Here is a 23,947-nt window from a genome sequence, read left to right on the forward strand (position 1 = left end):
TCTGCAATTATGTTAGCCCATCTGCTGGAGGAGCGGGCCTCATTATAAACCAATGTGCAGAATCCAGAAACGGGCTGTGTACAGTCATGTATCTACTTTTAAAACCACCCCAGCAGGAGACGTGCTTAAGGTGTTTGGCTTTTCTCCGAACCCACAATATGAATCAAACATAAGGTGTTGGTTCAGCAAGGAGGAAACAGCAGGTAGGCTAACATTAACAGAATCGCTGCAAGAATATGCTTCATCTCTATTAGCGGAAGACTGAACGCTGTGTTACCGTGACTACAGCCAGTGGGATACGGAGCCCTACTATTCTGGCTGAACCTAGAGGACTCCAAGTTGAGCAAATGGCCCCTGCCACTGCTGCGATGGAACGGCAGGCGGCGAAAACTGTGTATATGGAGAGAGTTGAGGGCTGGAAGGGGAACTGGATTAAGACGTGTGTTTTTATCAAGTTTTAAAATAGAATGGTTTTATTTTCTATACGGTAACTTTTTTCCATTATTGCAGTAGATGTAAAATATTGCAGAATATTGTAAAATACTATCACAAATTAAAAGAACTGTTTTCTATTTGAATATTTTTTAAATGTAATTTATTCCTATGATGGCAAAAGCATGAATTTTCAGCATCATTGCTCTTGGTTTCATTGTCACATAATTCTTCAGAAATCATTCTAATATGCTGGTTAGGTGCACACAGGTAACATTACTTATTATAATCAATGTTGAAAACACTTTTTTAACATTTTTGTGGAAATAGTGATACTTTTTTTTAGATAGAAACTACTAAGTCACTTTTAATCAATTTAATGCATCCTTGATGAATACAGGCCTTCATTTATCTTTTTGTAATATTGCCACAAATATTTGAATGGTATCATTGTTTTCACAAAAATGTTAAGCAGCAAAAACAGTTTGCAACATTGATAACAATAATAACAATAAATGTTTCTTGAGCAAAACAACATTGAATGATTTCTGGAGGATCATGTGACACTGAAGACTGGAGTAATGCTGCTCAGGCTTTACTGCTCTCTGGAGCTGGACACATCCCAAGTGAACATATCACTCCCACAGACACATCTGTTGATGAGGAGTGACAGAAAGAGCTGGGGATGAGTTCTGAGATAAACTTTGTGTGTTCGTGCGTCTGTGAGATGTTATGAAAGGTCAGTCTGTCAGAGTTGATTTCTGCACATCTTCCATCATCTATTGGAGTTTCAGTTCATGCATTAAGTGGGAGTGACTGGGATTTTTAAAAGCATGAGAGACAGACAGACAGACAGAAAAGAGTGAGACAGTGCAATTCAGAAAATGTAACATCATGTCAAAGGAAAAAAAATAATGATAATGACAAAGTATAACAGTAAACTTTACCTGTTGTCTTGCAGCCTTGTTGCCCTGTGTATCCAGTGTGTGAGCAGCATGTAATGTTAACAGACGCGCCTGCGCAATGGCGATTCGACACTCTGCTATCCAATGAGCTACCACCTCCTAGAACCGGAAACAAACACTGAACAATAACACACTGAATATATTACACGCATTAAACCAAACCAAAAATATATGATTGATGCATGAATTACAAATACACCAGCTGATATAAAAAGCTCATCCACTGGGTGTCAGTAATGAGCCGTTTGCTGTGAGGTAAGGCCAGCCAGCGGTCAATAAGAGCAGATTCCAAAAGATTCCTCTGGCAAGCATCTTGCATTATTGAGGTCTAAGACTCTCTATGCACAATAATATTTATCTTAATATGGAATCTTCCATTCCATGGTCTATTAGATAATCCTGACAGACATAAAATAACTTTCTCTACAACACAACCTCAGGATACCCTTGTGAAAAAGAAGCACACCGTAGCATATTTTTATAAAATGTGCATAATTACAAAAATTATATACTTAATTGCTCATATTTGCTAATAAAATACAAGTTTGCGAACTGGATGTTTTTGGATATTTAGCTGCATTTAAATTGTAATCAAAAATATACTGTTGTTAAATACTGTTGTTAAAATTATGCAATAAGCTGAACTTACACTTTTTCCCGTACATTTTTAAATGTAAAGAATTTTGATTATATGACAATACATAATATGACAAGCATTTCATGTAAACCAAAATACACGTAATTTATGAACAGTATTTAAATAATTGTAATTACACATTTGTAATGATGAAGCTGCAATTTAGTATATTTAAAATACATGAATTAAACAATGTGTAATGTCAAACAACACACTACAGTTACTACAATCAAACTATAATCAGGTAATTCACATGTGCTTTAGTATTTTAGTCACAACATCAAACTAAGTGTAAAACTTTAAAGCACGATTTTAGATTTAGAGCACTTAAGCGGTCTTTTCATTTCACGAATAATATAGTATTTGTTTTATTTGTATTATAAGTTTTCTTTGTAAACCTTTTATGATCTGAAGTACATTAGTGCACATTCAATACACTTCTTTTTCATAAGGACAGTCTGACCCAAACTCTTTAATTATAATGAACGAACGAACGAACGAACATACATTCATTCATTCATTCATTCATTTTTCTAATGATAATGTTGGGTTGTGCATCAAAGAATCTAATCTACAACATTTTCAAGGTAGTACAATTAACAAACCAAAACAACAAACTTTAAGTCAATCACATACGTACATGTTGGTACAGTCTCTTTCCAAAGGCTTGTCTATGAGCTGCACGTTGGCAGAGCAGCTCCAGTGCCCACTCTGCCAGCCCCACAGCCCTCATGCAGTGATGAAGTCTACCTGGTCCCAGCCGTCCCTGAGCGATCTCAAAGCCCCGACCCTCACCTAAAAAACAAACAATCAGAGAGCAAACTATTTATCTAATCAATGAATCAAATGGCAACCATACATTAATCAGACAGCTCCACAAATAGTAATGCAAAAATATATTATATAACAAGCTTAAATCTGTGCGTGACAAATTGAGTCCTTTTATAACCAGCCTTGGGTGTAAAAAAATAGGTTAAACCAAACAGTGAATACCCACAAGGCAAGGTAGTTTTGTTAAGTGCTTCCTTTAAGGGGTTTAATCAATATCTATTATGGTTTAATAAATTAATTCCTAGTATTCCAATAAAGCTTATTTTATCCCTGTGAGTAAATGCCCAGGGCGCTGAAGTTATTGAAGTTTTTGTGGGCTCATTAATCTGCAAGAACAGTACACAAGCATACTCACACACACAGAGAGAGTAGGTGCGTACAGCACGTGCACAGACAAACACACACACACACGCACTCTGATGAATGAATCTCACCAAGAAGAATGTTGGAAGCAGGAACTCTCACATTGTCAAAGTGGATCTCAAAATGGCCACCATGGATCGCATCTACAGAGATAAACAATATGTCACTGTATAGTAAAAGCAAGGGAACCCTCTTTAATCTGTGTCATCACATATACTGAAAAGATATGGTGAAAGACAGATGTGGAAGAACAGACAAACTCAAACAGAGGATGCTGAGAGCGAGAATGTAGTGGAGTGATAGTGAGAGAGGAGGCTTTAAAGCACAGAGATGAAAAAAAAAGATGAGTTGAAGATCTGATAAGCTTCATGTGGCACGGCAAGATTGTGTTAATCAGAACTCACCGTCCTGTCCGAAAACAGTAAGCGGCCTTATCTTCTTCACTCCTGGAGTGTTCAGAGGGACCAGGATCATGGTATGCAGGCCATGCCTGAAAAACATTTTCACATTTACACACACACACACACAAAAAACCCACTCCTGCATGAACAGACAGTAACACTTTACAATGACCATGTTACTCCTAACCCTTATTAATACTATTTGTTGTAATTCATTTTATTAATTTTATTAATCACAATTATTAATATTATTCATACTTATATATTTATACAAGTATGTTTTATATACATATTTTACATACCGGTACATGATTTTTTCACATCCACTGATGGACAGTACTATACTGGAGCATGATTAACCAACAGTAGAGGTTGAGTGTTGCTATGCGGTTCTTACGGTATTCTAAGTATTTTTACCATTTTGCCCTGTGGTTGCTATGTTGCTTTTGTCAAGAAATTCCACAATGAAGACTTTATGATATTCTGGCATCTAGATACGGGTCATCCATCTTTAATGTGAGTCTAGAATGTTTCCATAACATTGTACATTAAACCCTTTATTTTGAAAACATCAAGAAAAACTTGATTTCTCAGGAAATGACCCCTTTCATCTTCCTATAGTAAGGAAGAAGTCCATTGAATGTGTCTGATGTATGAGATATTCATGAGATATGAGGGTGAAGAAGGTTTAGCTTTATACTACTTGGATTTAAATGAAAGATAAGAGAAAGTTCCACCCGCTTTCTCTTTTCAGCTGCCAAGGTCGCTAGTCACTGCAGGGGAGAAAGAATGCACTGCTAGGAAGACTGGAAGACTGGAAGACAGGAAGACCGACAGACAGAAGACAGAAAGAGATGATTCTGAACAAAAAAAAACAGCACAAAAAACATGGAGAGAAAAGCAGGAAACTAAAGAAGACTCAGAGCAAGATAGAACGAGAGAGAGAGAATTAGAGTGATCGCACGATGCCATAAAAAAAGAACAAAAACACACATATATATACACACATATATATAAATATATATATATATATATGTGTGTGTGTGTGTGTGTGTGTATATATCAGTCAATAAATGTGACTTGACAATTCCATTACGATTCTAACTGAATCATTCTGGATTTACAAAAATCGCTTTTAAATTCAATCAAAACCCATGAATTATAAATTGAATATATACATACATATATATATATATAGAAAGGAAATATGGACTTGTTTCGTTTGAAAAAGTTCTCCAACATGTGTTAAAACATATATCTACTCTTGTAGCTGACAAAGACAGCCGAGGTCACTGGGGTTACTTCACCTGTCGTTTACGTGACCACTTCTTAATTAAATCATTAAATTCAACTTTTCGATATTCAAATACAAGAGAATAATAATGGAATATTGTCAGAACCTTTCACTAAGAGAAAGAACATGTTATCTGGATGTTTTGAGAAAGTCTCCTGTTTAGAACAGAGCTCAACTAACTCCAACCTTGAAGAAGCTGTGTATCTGTGTATGTGTGCTAGTATTCTTTGTTAGAGACTTGTTATCTTCGACATGCTATTGCCTAGACACACAGTCTTGTGACCTTGGAGGGGCACTCGTACCTAACTCAGGGTCCTGGTGGCAGCCGTACAGACTAAATTGCTGTGATTTTTGTAAACGTGAAACAGTGCGGCCTACTAACTCCTTGTGAGTCTTGAAGCTGATGAAACTACAAACTATCTTCAGTAAAAAAAAAAAAAAATGACTGCACTCCTGCAATCTTCATTCATCATATCTGGTCATAACAGTTTTTTCCCCCAACATTAGTAAAAAGATGAATACAAATAAATTAAATAATTAAATAAATATTTCAAATATACTAGGGCTGTCCCAGACTAAAGACTTTTCTAGTCGACTAGCAGTCGTTCATTTAACCCATTAGTCGACTAATCACACATTTATATTAGTTTAATGACTTAAATATAGCCTGGGAAAACCCTGACGAACTTCCGGCAAAGTTACAACTGAGAAGGGTCTGGTGTCAACCAGGCTAACTTAAATATATACTGGTGGGGTGGGGGGCGGAAAACATAGCCTCTTCCGTGCTCAACCACAGTTTCTGTCTTGACTGACCCCACAGAGACTGCTTTAAGTGCAGTTTTACTATGTGCAGAATCAGAATCAGCTGTCAGATTGTGTCATGACTTTTGTTGTCTGTGTAGTCGGGTCTGATTCTGCTGTGTTTAGCAGAGATTTCAGACTGGTTCATAAAGACCAGCAAATATTGACCAACCCTATCCCACCTCAAACTGAAAACACTTTTGAGAGGAAAGGAAAAACAAATATTATGAAATGGAAAACCTGGCAGCAAGTGTTGAGAAGGACAGAAAGAAAACTTTAAGGGAAAGTCTAGCGTGGCTGCTCTTATCTCAGAGGTTTGATCAGTTTAGAAAAAAAACGAAAACAAAACATGAACGAAAACAAGCAGATCAAAGTATGATTTAACTCTCAAGGAATAAACAGCAACAGAACCAGTAAATCTCAGTAAATTCACACAGCGTCAGTGTTAACACTTCTCATTTACTTTGAATGGGTGACGCCATGCGTTGCTGAACTGAATTGTGGGTTCTGTTGTAGCTTTACAGTGATAACACGAAAATAATGCAACAAGTTTGTTTTCGGCTGTACAGCAGATCTAGTAGAAAATAGTGTCATAGTCCAGCTTAAGTAAGTTCAGTGATGGTTCATTTTTGTTATAAAAAGTTATTTAGTTAATTTATATATATATATATATATATATATTATATATATATATATATATATATATATATATATATATATATATATATATATATGATTGGTTTATTGACTCTGATTGGTTTATTGGACGTTACGCCCAAACCACAGTAATGAAGCTAATTCAGACCAACCCATTTTAGATTTGTGTCGGGCGCAAGAGACATTTATCCCGCAGATATAATAGATATAATAGCAACAACGCCCGAGATCCACCCACAAAGTTCCTTGCGTTTCGAGTTTGATACTTGCGTTTTGGAACGTTAAAATAGGGTCCTATATGTTTCAGATCTTAGTGTGACAACAGCCAAATGTACCTGCTGCAGTCTATCATTAATGTTATTAAATGAACTAAAGAAAAAGAGAAAATCACTGCTCTTGACGGAATAACATCTTATAGCTTTAAACAATTCATCCATATTTAATTCATACAGTGTTATTTTACAGAGGATTATTTTATTCAATTTCTGTAGTATTTATTTTGCCCAAAGTATACTTAGTTTCTTTTACACGTTTGTTAAATATGCGTATAGTGGAACGTTTAGCCTTTCAAAGTATACTCCAACGCAGGTGGTAGACACATTCCCTCTGGAAAGTCTCTGTCCAGAGTCTGTGTCTTTGTATTCTTTAGGGCTGCATGATTAATCGCAATTAACCCAATATTGTGCTTAAACCAATTTGGCTTAGTGCGATTATGAAATATTTTTTATTTGCATCTTGTCAGTGAAGCACGGCTCACTGTTGAGTGTTTGAACATCCTTCTGTGAGATGATGTGGCTTCTTATACAGAATAACAGATACAACATTATTTCATACTATTCTATACAGTGATAAAGGCTATGTCGATTAGCAGTGAAGAAAAAATATACATTATTATCATGAAAATACCCGAGAAGGCTAAACGAACTTAGATAAACCATATATTGTCATAGCCGTGTGTTTATTATTCATGTTTAATCAATCAAAGAGTTTCAATCTTCTGTTTATTCAGCTACAGCGATATAGTATGATGCCCATAGGGATTTTCTGGACTTCTGCCAGGCATATTTAGAGTTTCAGTGCGAGAGCGCCCTCTGGCTTTCAGATGGAGCAGCATTTACTGATCATAGAGCCGTGCTTCACTGACAAGCTGCCCATTAAAAAAGTAAAAACTACTACTACTAATAATAATAATAATATCACCAAATTGCGTCCGGTTCAATTTCGATTAATCGCGCAGCCCTAGTATACTTTTAAACGAAAAGCCGTAGCTATCTTAACCCCCTCACACAAGCGCTTGTCATTGCGGGTGTCTGTTGTTGTTGCCGTCTCCAGTATTTTTTGTTGTTGTTGTTCCGTCTCTTTATTTTGGTTTTCTGCAGTGTTGCCACCTTGTGGAACAACTGATTTGTATGCTCGGTTACAAAAATAGGGCGGCACGGTTACAGTACCCACATACTATTCTGGTGACAAAATTTGCGTCACCCTCACGTATGCGTAAAAAACTAAGTATACTTTGGGCTTTACATAAATACTACTGTTCTTTAAACACTGTTTATTTCATTTGTATTTTTGTTCTATTGTATATATTTGTACTATTGCTTGCAATTAGTTTATTTGTTCTTATTTTATTACAGGCTATTTAAAAAATGCCATTACGTTATTTTTGTTAGGCTAGTAGTTTTGGTTGTGGTATACAATTTGGAATCAAGAATTGTGAAATTTAACTGGTTTAAAAATATTAATAATTCATTACATTTATATAGCGCTTTTCTGGGTACTCAAAAGCATTTTAGATGGAAGGGGGAATCTCCTCAACCACCACCCAATGTGCAGCATCTAGAGTGCGGATCGGGCCGAATTTTTCAGTCCGAGCCCGGCCCGCGTCCGACAGAGCAGTAACCGAACCCGACCCGAGCCCGACAGGCATAAAGATATTTATGTTCGAGCCCGACCCGAGACCGGCAGTTAAAACCCCATTTTTTTCTCATACTAATGACAATTGTACGTTTGTTTTTGTGGAAAGCCCGCTTTTATTAAGCAACTGTAGGAAGGCAATCGGAAATGTCAACAGGACAAGCGCATCAGCGCGCGGAGCAACAAGCGCTCTTAATACCTGGCGCGCGCACATTATGCACGTGTTTCGTTGTCACGGCTACATTACAAATGTCCGCACACAGGAAGACGGATGTTATGGTAATATTTTACATGTATTTGAATCACAAAAAAACGAACGTTTGCATCAAGTGAAAGCATCAGGCACATCGGACATAATAAGCTGTTTTAAATTTAAAATGTTCAATGCCTTATCGCGCTGATGTGACCGAGCCCGACCCGAACCCGAACATCATTTCTAAATATCTGTCCGAACCCGGCCCGGTCCATCGGGTACCGGCGGGTCCCATCGGGCTCGGGTCGGGTATCCATCCTCTAGCAGCATCCACCTGGATGAAGGACATCCTGGGATTTTTAATGACCACAGAGAGTCAGGACATCGGTTTAACGTCTCATTTGAAGGACGGTGCTTTTTTGACGGTGTAGTGTCCCCGTCACTATACTGGGGCGTTAGGACCCACATAGACCACAGGGTGAGCGCCCCCTGCTGGCCTCACTAACACCTCTTCCAGCAGCAACCTGGTTTTCTCAGGAGGTCTCCCATCCAGGTACAGACCAGGCTCAGCCCTGCTTAGCTTCAGTGGGCAGTCTTGGGCTACAGGGTGATATGGCTGCTGAATGACATACATACGGTATGTAAAATACGAGGTTACACGGGTCAAAAACAATGAAAGTAATAACTTTTTTGGTAACTTTATAACATGTAATCAGTGGAAGTATTGTATCGGTGATACTGGCCTTCATTTACTGCACTTAGTGAAGGGGGTGTATTCTGGAATCCACTGCCACTTCAATGTATAACTAATGAGTGATTATAATCAAGGTATTAATAAATATTTTTTCTTTCACATATTAAATTATTTGAGTGACTTCTCTAAGCTTATGAGATTTTACTTTATAGATAGTAATAGAAGTTACCAGTGTGATTACCAACAAGTTATTTTCATGTATTATTTAATGTCTGTATTAACCCTCTGGGGACCAAAAAAGTGCCGGCGCGTTTGCCTCGGTTTTTTTCACATAGCAGCAAAATAGACTTAAAATACTCCCGTAATTTTTTGTCATACAGGCTTAAGAAATATGAAAAAAATAAACTGTTAAATGTCTTCTTTTTTATGGCTTCACTTAAGGCTTTCACTAAAATCGAAATAAAACATTGTGCTTTTGTAAAATAAAGAAAGTAAACAGGGTGTGCTTTCTGCCTCTCCATCTCCGTGAACTTTTTTTCAAGACCACGTCTCTAAACTTAAACAAAACTCAGCGAATACTATTCACTCAGACATGAGCTATATATCTCTATAATCATTTAAGGTTGTAGTTTTAAATGATCTAATTTAAAACCAAAACAAATATTCTCTGTTTATGTAATATATATAAAAAGAGAGAGAGATCAGCCGTTCTCATTATGGTTCTGGCAGCTCATTACTGGCAGCTAATGTGACACGCCCATGGAGAACGCGCGCTATTGAAACGCAGATGATCTGAAGAAACACATGCAAACCAGTCAACACCCACAACAGCTGGATAACACACTGTAGCCTACTTTACGTTGAGGCGCTGTGAGGAATAGTAATATCGTGATAATCCTGGAAATTTTACCTCAAACGTGCTGGAGTAGCCTAACAACGGATCCAGCTGCAGATCAGTAAGTGCTTTGTTCTAATCGCGATATGAAATGGTGTCTGTAAACCGCAAAAGACTGTTTAAATCACGTTTCTGTGTTTGAATGAATGAACGACACAGATGCATGCTGTTGTTTACTACAGCTCGCGCGTGTCTGTGTGTGAATGAATTAACCTTTAGTTTAGCTTTTAGCAAACTATCTATATTGCCTACTGAGATGAGTAAAAATCGACTGAATACTTTGAAATAAAATGTCTTTGTATAAGCAACATATTAAACGGCAAATTAACATTTATGCCCTAATATATATTATAAAAGACGATATGTTACAGACGAAATATGAAAGACAACATTTCGTTTTGGATAGATTATAAAGTTTTTACTGCCACATCAAAACCTAATTTACAAGGTGCAAACAAAATCTTAAAAGGTCAATATAAGCCTTCTCTTTAAATTATTTTTGTGTTTTATTAGTGACAAATTTGGGGAGAGGATAGCCTACATATTCCAAAACTTTCTGAAAATACGAATGAGAATTAACTGCACAATTACTAGAAATGTTTACCTTGGATATTATACAATTTGCAAGCATACACAGTTTGTGGAAAAATAAACTTTTTTTTCAAGATGTTTCCAACTCTGAACCAATTCTGTAGTAATATATATATATATATATATATATGGGTGTGTGTGTGTGTGTGTGTATGTGTGCGTGTGTTGTCTTTGCATTCTTTCTTATGGCTCAGTGACACCTATGAAAGGCTCATTAGTATGCAGCATTAGCAGGTCTTTGTCTTCTCTCAGGTGTGAATTAGGACATTATTCATGACCTTGTTGGATCATTCACGCCCACCTGCATATTGCCTTTCCAAACAAAAAGTGTCTTACAAAATTTTAATCAATCTATTGTTTAATGTGAACGATTAGCCCGGATGATTTTCATATCATTTTGAAGTAAAAACTCTAGGCGACAACATCCATTAGTCAAAAGTATTGTGGGAATATGTGAAGTTGGTCGTATGTGGTCTTTTATCAGAAAATGTAAGTTTGAGTTTTTTGAATAACCATGCAAAAATAATATTCTCTCAAAAATGCAAACATGTACATACATGTTGCTCACATATTATGATAGCCATGTTCGTGCTAAATAGAGTGTAATTACACCTTTACCATTAATATGTTTATAAGCAACTGAAAAAAATACAAATATCAGGGCATGTCAAAACATCTCAAGGACCCCAAAAACACCTTGGTCCCCAGAGGGTTAAATATCTGAGAGGTGACTGAGGGTCTGGCCCATGCCAGGAATGCAGTAACAGTGCTTGCCCATTTAGCCTGGCTTCCAGAAAGGAAATATGGACTTGTTTTGTTTGAGAAAGGTCTCCAACATGTGTTAAAACATATATTACTCTTGTAGCTGACAAAGACAGCCGAGGTCACTGGGGTTACTTCACCTGTCGTTTACGTGACCACTTCTTAATTAAATCATTAAATTAACCCCTTAAGCGGCACCCCCCTTTTTTCTTAAATAGACATGAAAATGCACATTCCGAACTTAAATGGTTGTAATTCAAGAATGCTTTGGAATATAGATGTAAGATTGGTCTTGTTTTAAAGAAGACATTTGGCAGATTTTTGTAGAAGTGAAATAAATTAAGGAAGTTAAACAGAAAAAGTTATAGAAGTTTGAGTTTATGAAAATTTACAATGTTAAAATTTTAATTATTCATATTTTATATAAAATATATATTTTCAAAATCTGTAGGACTCTAAAAATGCAACAACAAAAAAATCAAACCCAAAAATCTGAACAAGTTGTGTTTCAAATTTTAGGTTGATATCTCAAAAAATAAGCTTTCAGTAAGATTTTGTTTGGGCGCAGTACCAAACTTTTTCACTAGTTGACATTACTGCCCATATAAGGGCGCCTCCATTTCCATATGTTGTTTGAGTGACCTGAACCATTATTTTTACAAGTTTCATACAATTTATGAAGTAGACATCCTATTCAGAAGTATAGGATGGTTTGGCAAAAGTCTGGCAGATTTTAAAATGAATTCAACATCTAAGAAACACAAAAAGAACACATATGTGCATTATAGCTCGCTGCCACATCACAAATGGTGAATCTATTCTTTTTTTCTTTATATTTAAAACATTTTCAGACCTTTTTTTCTAAAATAATTGAATGGATGCTATCTTTTGAACTCTTGGCATGAAAACAAACTGAGGTTTCTACCATTCTTTCATGATTTTTCATGTTCATCACTATTTAAAAAGGTCTGAACACGCCTTAGGAGTATGATACTATTCTTGTTGCAAATTGATAAATTACGTAATTTGCAATTGTAATTTATTTTGAAAATCAAATATGTAAACTAGACATAAAAAAACTTTGTAAGCTTTCAAATGATATATAGTTTGTCAAGATTAGTTTAGGTTTAGTATAGGATATTACTGTTTTAAATATGTAATGGCTGTGACCCCCTATTAGTTAGGGAAAGTTAGGCATTTCTTTGGCCAATCTGCAAAAAAAATTCTTACCAGTAGCTTTTTTTACCATGTGTTCCTATAGGTGTCTAGTAACACCTCCCAATTTATCCACGGCCAAATCCTCGGGGAAACGCCTGGAGAGGCAATCAAAGTTGGGGTGCCCAGAGGGCCTGGGTACCAAAAAAATATATATATTTTATTTTCATTTTTTTTACCAATATTAGCTTTTGAGATGTCTAACTATGGGTTTTTAGGGGTGCTGAATCTATCCCAGCCATTAGTTTTGAGTAAAAATGACTCCAAATCCATAAAAAATCCATAAAAATATTTAAAACAATTTCAAAGCAAAACTTCCTAAATCAGTTTAAAATTTACCAAACCTCATCCAACTCCCCTGCATCTCCCTCACTCCTGTTATCATCTGGCTGGTTGATGTTCTGGCAAGAGTTACCATGACAGTTCCCACAAACAGAAATACACTTGACTCCTTGCTGCACCTGAGAGTGTCACAGTCCTCTGCACAGTTGCAGCTGACAAACTTCAGAAGGTAGTCCGGTGCAATGGGATCTGTTGTAGGGACTGGTGCATAACCTTGTTCTCCTTGTTTCCATCCATACTCAAGGACATCCAGTTATGGACTTTGTCAAGTCAAGTCACCTTTATTTATATAACGCTTTTTACAATACAGATTGTATCAAAGCAGCTTCACAGTGATAATATGAAAATAATACAACAAAGTTTGCTTCTAGAAGAACATTGTGTCATCGTCCACCTTAAGTAAGGTAGATCAATAATTGTTGAATATTAAATGTCCCCAACTAAGCAAGCCAACAGCCAAGGCAACAGTGGCAAATAACCAAAACTCCATCAGTGACAGAATGGAGAAAAAAGCCTTGGGAGATCCCAGGCTCAGTCGGGGGCCAGTTCTCCTCTGGCCAATCAGTGAACAGTGTATGATTGTGATTCAGGCAGCATTACAGGTCAGTTATGACACAAACTAGTGAGCAAAGTCAGATTGGATCAGAACATTTATCCAGTTCCATCTGGTTTTAGGTCGGAGTCATCACGTCGGTATGTAGACGGGTTTGTTGAGGATCAGTGCTGATGGCTGTCGTGTCGATGAGGCCTTCACAGGGCTGATGTGAGGGATGCTTTGTGGATGGGCCCAGGCGCAGGTCCATCATCTGATCTGGATACGGCCCGGATCCAGCTGACTTCAGTAAATAGGGGAGAGACTAGTTGACTAGTGTAGCAGACTTTATAGCAGTAGCCTATCTCTGGTCTGGAGATATGCCCGCAGAGAGTGCTGTGCTGCAGCTCCTGTAGTCAGAGGCAGTTTCTCAGGCTTGATGCTCCCGACTGCGGCCCGCTTGTGAAGATATCAAATGAAGCAGAATATGAGCTTGAACAGTTCGCAGCCAGCTTTGATGATGTCACTTTTCTTGGCTCTGATGTCATTGAACACATCCATGGCCCCCTCTGCTTTGTCAGTCTTGCAGAGCTTGGTGAGCAAAGTTGGTTTGCTAAACCCAGAAATTGCTGATACGGTATCGCAGCCAGAGAAGCTGTGTAGGAAGATCAGATATGTAACTGAACCTCTCCGGGAGGGCCACCCGGATCTTTCCAACATCGTAAGATGTGTCTTTAGCTGTTGTGAGAAAAACCGGGTGGTTTGCCCTATGAAGGACCAGCATAACCACAACGTCGGTGTCCTCGGCCCTCACCTCAACAGAGGACTCTATTGCCTCATTTAGTGCTGCACACACGATAGAAGTGTCAGCATCATCAGAGCATTGGTGTACACCCCGAAAGCCAAAAATATTCAGACTTATAAAACCGTGCGTATGCCAGAACCTGCGCAGAATTCACTTTATAAATCCAAGTCAGCGGAAGACTGTGCACACATGCGTCTCCTCCCCGAAATAAAGAAGTCTCTGCAAGACTGACAAAGCAGAGGGGGCCATGGATGTGTTCAATGACATCAGAGCCAAGAAAAGTGACATCTTTAAAGCTGACTGCGAACTGTTCAAGCTCATATTCTGCGGATTTTATATCTTCACAAGCGGGCCGCAGCCGGGAGCATCAAGCCTGAGAAACTGCCTCCGACTACAGGAGCTGCAGCACAGCACTCTCTGCGGGCATATCTCCAGACCAGAGATAGGCTACTGCTATAAAGTCTGCTACACTAGTCAACTAGTCTCTCCCCTGTTTACTGAAGTCAGCTGGATCCGGGCCGTATCCAGATCAGATGATGGACCTGCGTCTGGGCCCATCCACAAAGCATCCCTCATCAGCCCTGTGAAGGCCTCATCGACACGACAGCCTCAACAAACCCGTCTACATACCGACGTGATGACTCCGACCTCCAAACAGATGGAACTGGATAAATGTTCTGATCCAATCTGACTTTGCTCACTAGTTTGTGTCATAACTGACCTGTAATGCTGCCTGAATCATAATCATACACTGTTCACTGATTGGCCAGAGGAGAACTGGCCCCCGACTGAGCCTGGGATCTCCCAAGGCTTTTTTTCTCCATTCTGTCACTGATGGAGTTTTGGTTTTTTGCCACTGTTGCCTTGGCTGTTGGCTTGCTTAGTTGGGGACATTTAATATTCAACAATTATTGATCTACCTTACTTAAGGTGGACGATGACGCAATGTTCTTCTAGAAGCAAACTTTGTTGTATTATATTCATATTATCACTGTGAAGCTGCTTTGATTCAATCTGTATTGTAAAAAGCGTTATATAAATAAAGGTGACTTGACTTGATAAAGTCCATAACTGGATGTCCTTGAGTATGGATGGAAACAAGGAGAACAAGGTCATGCACCAGTCCCTACAACAGATCCCATTGCACCGGATCACCTTCTGAAGTTTGTCAGCTGCAACTGTGCAGAGGACTGTGACACTCTCAGGTGCAGCAAGGAGTCAAGTGTTTGTGGGAACTGTCATGGTAACTCTTGCCAGAACATCAACCAGCCAGATGATAACAGGAGTGAGGGAGATGCAGGGGAGTTGGATGAGGTTTGGTAAATTTTAAACTGATTTAGGAAGTTTTGTTTTGTAATTGTTTTAAATATTTTTATGGATTTTTTATGGATTTGGAGTCATTTTTACTCAAACCTAATGACTGGGATAGATTCAGCACCCCTAAAAACCCATAGTTAGACATCTCAAAAGCTAATATTCGTAAAAAAAAAAAAAAAGGATTAAAAAAGGATTTCGGGGGTTTCCCCGAGGATTTGGCCGTGGATAAATTGGGAGGTGTTACTAGACACCTATAGGAACACATGGTAAAAAAAGCTATTGGTAAGAATTTTTTTTTTGCAGATTGGCCAAAGAAATGCCTAACTTTCCCTAACTATATGCCAATATAAGGGGTTAAACTTTTCGATATTCAAATACAAGAGAATAATAATGGAATATTGTCAGAACCTTTCACTAAGAGAAAGAACATGTTATCTGGATGTTTTGAGAAAGTCTCCTGTTTAGAACAGAGCTCAACTAACTCCAACCTTGAAGAAGCTGTGTATCTGTGTATGTGCGCTAGTATTCTTTGTTAGAGACTTGTTATCTTCGACATGCTATCGCCTAGACACACAGTCTTGTGACCTTGGAGGGCCACTCGTACCTAACTCAGGGTCCTGGTGGCAGCCGTACAGACTAAATTGCTGTGATTTTTTTAAACGTGAAACAGTGCGGCCTACTAACTCCTTGTGAGTCTTGAAGCTGATGAAACTACAAACTATCTTCAGTAAAAAAATTAATTAATTGACTGCACTCCTGCAATCTTCATTCATCATATCTGGTTCTAGGTCTTTTTTTAACTGTCCCCCCCCCCCAACATTAGTAAAAAGATTCATACAAATAAATTAAATAATTAAATAAATATTTCAAATATACTAGGGCTGTCCCAGACTAAAGACTTTTCTAGTCGACTAGCAGTCGTTCATTTAACCCATTAGTCGACTAATCACACATTTATATTAGTTTAATGACTTAAATATAGCCTGGGAAAACCCTGACAAACCTCCGGCAAATTTGAGATGGTCTGTCTCTTCCCCAGACCCACTCTCAGTTACAACTGAGAAGGGTCTGGTGTCAACCAGGCTAACTTAAATATATACTGGTGGGGTGGGGGGCGGAAAACATAGCCTCTTCTGTGCTCAACCACAGTTTCTGTCTTGACTGACCCCACAGAGACTGCTTTAAGTGCAGTTTTACTATGTGCAGAATCAGAATCAGCTGTCAGATTGTGTCATGACTTTTGTTGTCTGTGTAGTCTGGTCTGATTCTGCTGTGTTTAGCAGAGATTTCAGACTGGTTCATAAAGACCAGCAAATATTGACCAACCCTATCCCACCTCAAACTGAAAACACTTTTGAGAGGAAAGGAAAAACAAATATTATGAAATGGAAAACCTGGCAGCAAGTGTTGAGAAGGACAGAAAGAAAACTTTAAGGGAAAGACTAGCGTGGCTGCTCTTATCTCAGAGGTTTGATCAGTTTAGAAAAAAACGAAAACAAAACATGAACGAAAACAAGCAGATCAAAGTATGATTTAACTATCAAGAAATAAACAGCAACAGAAGCAGTACATCTCTTAGTTTATGTGCTCATTTGTAATTTTGCATATACATTTATTTAAAGCATCTTCCAGAACACAAGGGTCACATGGAATGCTGCTGTACAAGTGTCTTCATGAAGAGAGTATTAAAGGTCCTATGACATGCTGCTTTTTGAATGCTTTTCCTTAGTGGTCCCCTAATACTGTATCTGAAGTCTCTTTCCCGAAATGTAGCCTTGGTGCAGAATTACCCAGGGCTTGGTTACCCAGGGCTTGGTTTACACCTGTCCTAACCTCATAAAGTGAATTTTTTATGCCATTGGACCTTTAACAGTAAATTCACACGAGGCGTCAGTGTTAACACTTCTCATTTACTTTGAATGGGTGACGCCATGCAGACGAATATCAACGCCTACATCATCACCACGTCTTTGGCCCCGCCCACTGGAGCGTTAGTGAACAGTGTCATAAGAACAAGACAAGATCGACACAGGATCAATACCATTACCTTCCAAACGATCATAATGCTCGGATAGTTTTGTTAATGTCTCAGCAGTGCATTATTTGTTTGTATTCAGTGGATTTTACTGTGGATTATTTTGTAAATTAAAATTTAATTTAAATTGTATATTTTAAAATTAATTTGAATTTCGCAGGCTTTGCAAAAATACTTTTACGATATGGATCTGCCAGCAACGCCACAAACATGTAAGTATAGTCATGTTTATTCTAATGCCTGATCTGTGATGTACGGTAATTATTCAAGTTCAAACAGATTATCTCTCAAAACCGTTCAACAGCCTATTGTGTATGCATCAGTAAATCAACTTGATTCAGTAAATCAAGCCAGTGACTAAATCAACTTCACGTCGCTTCTCTTGGTAGGATGAAAATAATCTTATTTAAACTGATTAAATTACTTTCCAATCGCCCAAGCTGTCAATCACACAGCACAAGTTTATCTGGACACTCTTGCCAAAACTCGTTTAAATCAATCATCATGAAATCAATGACGCCTGTTACACTGTACAACGAAATGCTTACTGCATTAACATGGTGTTTGCATTGTTATTTGGTGAAAAAGCATTCGTGAGAGTGCAGAAATTGCGTTGCAATAAGATGATATTTCACATATATAACGTTAATACCCACGCCACAGTACTGATCAGTGCCTATCTTGTGTGAAATCAGGTGAGCACAACGAACCCTGCAGAGAATCAATCCTGCAGAAATTCCAACACTGTACCAACCGGGTAGTTAACTAGATCCAGGTGATGATTTTCAGCCAGTCACAACAACCTTAGTTGAGAGTCTATGTGTTGGGCCCCCTCAGAGGCCAAACCCACACTTCCATAACTCTGCCCTCCAGAACAACAGGGAGTAGAACAATCAGAAGTCACCATCTTGCTCATGGCAATGAATATCGAACCGATACGCTCAGGAGACAGACGTGCCTGCCTTCTTAAAAAGTGGTCCTCTGTAATGGAGAAAGCACACTTTTCTTTGAGTTCAGCCTTAACCCACTGAAGCACACGTGGTGGCGGGGTTGGCAGAACGGGACCCAGAGGGCACCGAAGGGAAATGGGCACCGTATATTGAAGTGTTAACCACTGGTGTCAAGACCTCTTCCCCTAAGCCTTCTTGGAGATAATGCCTCCTCAGATCTGTATTTTCCAGAGATGACTTCGGCTGAGACTACAAAAGGAACCAGCCTCTCAAGACTAGTCTCTAGCATAACTCGAGTAGCCAATCCAGTGCCCTGAAACGGATGACCGGCAGGAAACAACCGAGATGACCCCTCTGAAACCCTCCTGAGACTAGAACTCGCTGGAGACAGCTGCACTCCGAAGCACACAAGGTGGCGTGTTTGGCCAAACAGCCCCCTGTAGGCACCGAAGGAAGATAAGCACCGTATAATTAGGTGTTAACCATTTCCTCCTGGGAATTTCAGCATTTAATTCCTCAGAATTAAATGCAGCCAAAGATCAACCAGATAAGACAAAACTGAGACAGACTAAATCCAGAAGAACTGCGGCAACTTCTCCAAGACGCTTGAAGTAACCTACCTGGAAAACTATGAAAAACTGTGCAACTGTACCTAGGACAAAAGCTGTTTTAAACGCAAACGGTGGTCACACCAAATATTGATTTAATTTAGTTAATAGAAGTTAATTGATAAATCAAATCTATGTATTTTTGAAAGTATTCTCACTTTAAATTTTTACACAAGTGCCTAAAAGTTTTCACAATACTGTAGCTTTGCAGGTTTCTTCAAGTGTCTAGAAGAAGTTGCCGCAGTTCTTCTGGATTTAGTCGGTCTCAGTTTTTCTGTTTCTTCAAGTAATCCCAGACGGACTCGAAAATGGTGAGATCAGATCTCCGTGTGGATCATACCGGCTGTTGTCAGACTCCTTATACACACAAAAATCTCACTGTATTATTACAATGGGGGGGTGAAAATACTAACATGCTTAAGACTTTTGCACAGTACTGTATGTCAACTTGGAAAAAAAAAATGTACCAAGGTATTTTATTATTTAACCATAAAATCTGACTACATTTTAAACATTAATTAAATGAACAGTTTTAAATATCCCTATTTATTTGAGTGATTTCATTTATATGTTTTAAAGTACATTAAATTAGTTAAATTATTGACAAATTGATAATTGATTATTTTAGTGAATATCCTAAATCTCCATAACAACAAATTTCTAACCCCATGCAATAAGTCATGCTCCATTTGTGCTAAGAACATGAATGAGACCCCAGCTCTGTAAGGGATGGTTCGGAGTAATTTCAACCTAGTGTCCTTTGCACCATGACCTTGAGCCAAACTAGAAGCTTGAAGCTTCTAGCTAGAAGCAAAATAGAGCTTATTTAGAAATGTCACCCGAATGGCTTAGTGCAGGCGCTAATGGATCCAAGGTTGTATCTCATAAATTACCCCACTAATAATGGCCGGAATGGTACCAAACTTCTACAGTAGTACAAATAGGTTCTGTAACTCATACAACGAGGCCTTGGAAAGTTTGTAAGTACTAAGTACATCAGGAGTTTATTTAAAGGGGTGGTTTACTGCTTTTTTTCTTTGCATGATTGTGTTTATGGGGTGCAATATAACATGTCTAAGTCTTTTTTTTTTTTTTTTGGCCTTATTTTTCATAAATTTCACCTTTATTGTAAGCCGCTTTCGCCTCTGTCATTTGAACGACCAGTTGACTTCCTGATTCTATGAAACCACTCCCTCAGAAACAGGCATGGGCTCAGATTGGTTAGTTGGGCCGGTGTGTTGTAATTGGCTAAACTGCGTAGTGCACGTTGTCCGGAAACTTCACGCCCATCACCTTTACGGGCGAAAGTTGCATGTGCTCCGGTCAAATTTAAATAATGGTGTCAATACTGCCGTATCAGTTTGAGCCAGATCAGACCCAGAAAGCGGAAATGAAGAGAGTCAAGCAGAACCTCCCCAAACACGGCTCTTACAAAACGTTTCTGAATGGTAATTTTTTTTAAATTATTATTCTATTCTATTCTACTATTATTATATAGGCTAATAATTTCGATACGCTGTTACTTGAAAATGCCACTGCTGCTTGTTAGCTTTTGAGATAAGGTTTTCTCCTGATTAAACATTTAATATAACTGAATAAATGACTGAGTAATACTGCAGCTGAAGTTTGCTGTTGCGATTATAATTTTTAAACTTTATACACGTTTGTCTTATACACACAAAATAGCATCGAACTAACTGGCTAGTGGCTACCAGAGCCATAGAGAGAATTCTCTCGATGGCTCTGGTGGCTACTATAAACAAACAGCGTTGACATTGGTTTACGTTCTTGATCAAATCGAAAAATTACATCATAAAGTATACATGGAAAATACATTTACAAAATTGTAGGCTACATAATTACAAAATCAGGTTCAAAATGTTTGTAGACACACGAAATAGCATAACTAAGTGGCTACTAAAGCCAGCGCTGGCATTTGTTTACGTCCTTGATAGAACTAAAACATTTAGTCTGAAATTATACATGCAAATACATTTAAAATTATTAAGTCTTACTTGCAGGTTGTGGCCCAACAACTGCTGCCTCTGATTTTAAAGTTGGAACTGCTTCATGTTTTAGTAACAGTTTCTTGTTTAATCCGGCATTGAATTCGTGGAGATTCTGGAAGCTATCTTCCGTAAAATGCGCAGCACAGAGAGCTAAATTACGATTGTAATTTTCATGAACATAATCAAACATAAATTTTAGCCATTGTTGACGAACTACAGCGTCCGTAGGAAGCCCGAACACAGAAGACCTGACAGCTGGGTGAAAATAACACACTTTCGACGGCATGACTAGCTCTCCACTATAACTCTTCCTCTTCCACAAAGCCGCAGAAATATGGCCATGTCCCTTTTTTTGCATATTCCGGAGGGAGGGTTGATGTAAATGTATGGGTTAGTTACGTATAAAACCCGGGAAGTATCTCGTTGTAGTCCCATTCGAGTTGTTTTTGTAGGCATTAAACTTCCTGATTTTTAAAAGACGATATCTCTGCTTACGTTGAACTTTCAGCGCAGCAACTTTGCAAATACTGTTCATGCACCAACAGCAACATTACACACTATTTAAAATAAAAAAAGTGAAATCGCAATCAACCACCCCTTTAAATAACACTTGCCTGATGGCTTATGCTACCGCTAACCCGGGTCAAGGTTACTTCCGTGATTTGGGAAAAGCCTGTAAAAGTCTCGGGCGATCACCCAGTGTTGCTGAAAAAGTTTTTTGATATATCCAAAAAAATATATTATTATTAAAAGCGTTGACTAATCATTTTTGTTAACTTGTGTTTGGCTCGAGGTCATGGAGCAAAGGACCCTAGGTTGAAATTACTCCGAACCATCCCTTTAAGGCTTCGGCCTAGTTATTGTTCATATTTGAAACTCTGTTTCACTTTATTTTAATGGTCCCTTTAACACATTCTGTTGACTATAAGTAACGTTGCACCTACATGTCTACTAAATCTCATTAGAGTGTTAGTAGAGTATTAGTAGACTGGTAAGAGTAAATTTACATTATAGTCAGTAGAATGTCTGTTGGGGGACCAACACAATAAAGTATTAGCAGATATTAAGCAGACAGTCTACTGTCTACTTAATACTATTTTAATGAGAGTTAGTTGACACACGAATAGTAGTTAATACTAATAGTTAGTAAAATGTTTAAAATGGACCATCAAAATAAAGTGTTACCCAAAACTGTAATATAAATATATAAGTAGTAGATTTTGAAAATGCTCTGCAGTAAAATGGGATTAAAGCCTATATATAGTACTTGAAGTGTATATAGTAAATACCGCAGTCAGCTTAGTGAAAGAATGCAGGCAAAGCAGATCTCAGAGCTGACCACAGGACTTCTTCATGCTGTGTGTGTGTGTGTGTGTGTCTGTGTTTGTGTGTGTGTGTGTGTGCAAAAGATCTGCCAACGTTAGCCTTTTTTTTTCTCAAAAGAAGCTGTGTGAATTGATTTGCCCAGCCTGCCTAACAAAAATCAGGTAAAAAAAAGTGACGAAAGTTACTATATAGTGTCAAACATTTAACCTGGCTATATTGCTGATAGAAACTTTTGCCGTGTGTGTCAGAGTTCCAGTACCTGTCACTATTTGAGTCCAGTGACTTGCTCCTGCACATGACTATGGCAATCTCACACTTTGGGTTACCAGCACCTGTAATAGAAAAAAAATAAAATAGAAAAAAAACACACACACTCAGTTTAACTAGCCGCATTGTTGTTGTTTTGTTTTTTTATAAACAAAGGCTAAAAGAGCATTTTCCACAAAATCAGTTGTACATTTTGGTTCAATTGTTTGTGAGATGTAATGTTTGGTTGGATTTCATTTCAAACAGTCTGCCAGACAAATGTATGATAGCTAAATATCATATTTAAAGTAGGGTGAAAAAAACTTGTAGGTGGTTGCCGAGATGTTATCCACAATATGCAGCTATCAAGGTGTTCTTTTGTGTTAGTGTCTCTAGAGGGAGCTCTTTCTCACACCGACACTTTGCACATGCACTTTTGAGTGTAGCACTAGTTTCTGTTGTACAGGAACTGCAGTTGCTAGCATGTGCATGCACTTACACACAAACACTGCAATGCTCAAAGCCCTTACAACGAAAATCATTCACAGACCGCCATAATGTACATAATTACTCAAAGCTGCTATAATTCACAGCAAAGTGACGCACACACAGGCCTGGGGCCAATCTGTGATCCAAGGGACAGATGGGTGTGTCCCATGAACATTCTTTTCCTGTTTATTGTCCAGTTTTCAGACAAATGACATAAGGATAGCAGATCAACATGATATTGCCCCAATCAAAGGAGTAAAGGCTCAGTTTATTGAATGTATAAGAGGTGGGTGTGATAGGAGCCTGCAGGGAAAATCATCCCACGTTGGCACAAATAGTCTTTCCATACCTGCATATGTCCATTTACAAGATAATAAAAATAAAAAACAACAAAGATCTTTTAAGGCTTTTTTACTCTCTTTTTTTCCCCAGTAAAAAATGTCATCCCCATCCTTAAAAATGGATATATTTTCTTGAGAAGCAAAATTGCACAAGATATTAAGAATTGTTTTTATATCTTGAAATAGGGTCATTTTTCTTACCTCTTTGGCAAACAGGTGTTTTTTGTTTAGATTTAAACCTCACTAGATGATGTCAGATGCATTACTAAAAATGCATTTAACATTCATTCAACTTCATTCAA

The 23,947-nt window shown here is 38.1% G+C and overlaps 1 protein-coding gene across 1 annotated transcript in view; it reads right to left on the reverse strand.

Moving 5' to 3' along the window:
• acad11 (acyl-CoA dehydrogenase family, member 11) overlaps window positions 1–23,947 on the reverse strand; it is a 69,865-nt gene that overhangs the window by 3,194 nt on the left and 42,724 nt on the right. Inside the window, exons 14-18 of the mRNA XM_079600928.1 lie at window positions 22,829–22,901; window positions 3,633–3,718; window positions 3,300–3,371; window positions 2,675–2,829; window positions 1,380–1,496 (exon numbers count right to left, since the gene is read on the reverse strand). Of these exons, the coding sequence (XP_079457054.1) occupies window positions 1,380–1,496; window positions 2,675–2,829; window positions 3,300–3,371; window positions 3,633–3,718; window positions 22,829–22,901 (503 nt within the window). The remainder of the gene's footprint in view (window positions 1–1,379; window positions 1,497–2,674; window positions 2,830–3,299; window positions 3,372–3,632; window positions 3,719–22,828; window positions 22,902–23,947) is intronic.

Source organism: Phoxinus phoxinus, assembly GCF_949152265.1.
Source record: "Phoxinus phoxinus genome assembly, chromosome: 24".
Classification (NCBI taxonomy): Eukaryota; Metazoa; Chordata; class Actinopteri; order Cypriniformes; family Leuciscidae; genus Phoxinus; species Phoxinus phoxinus.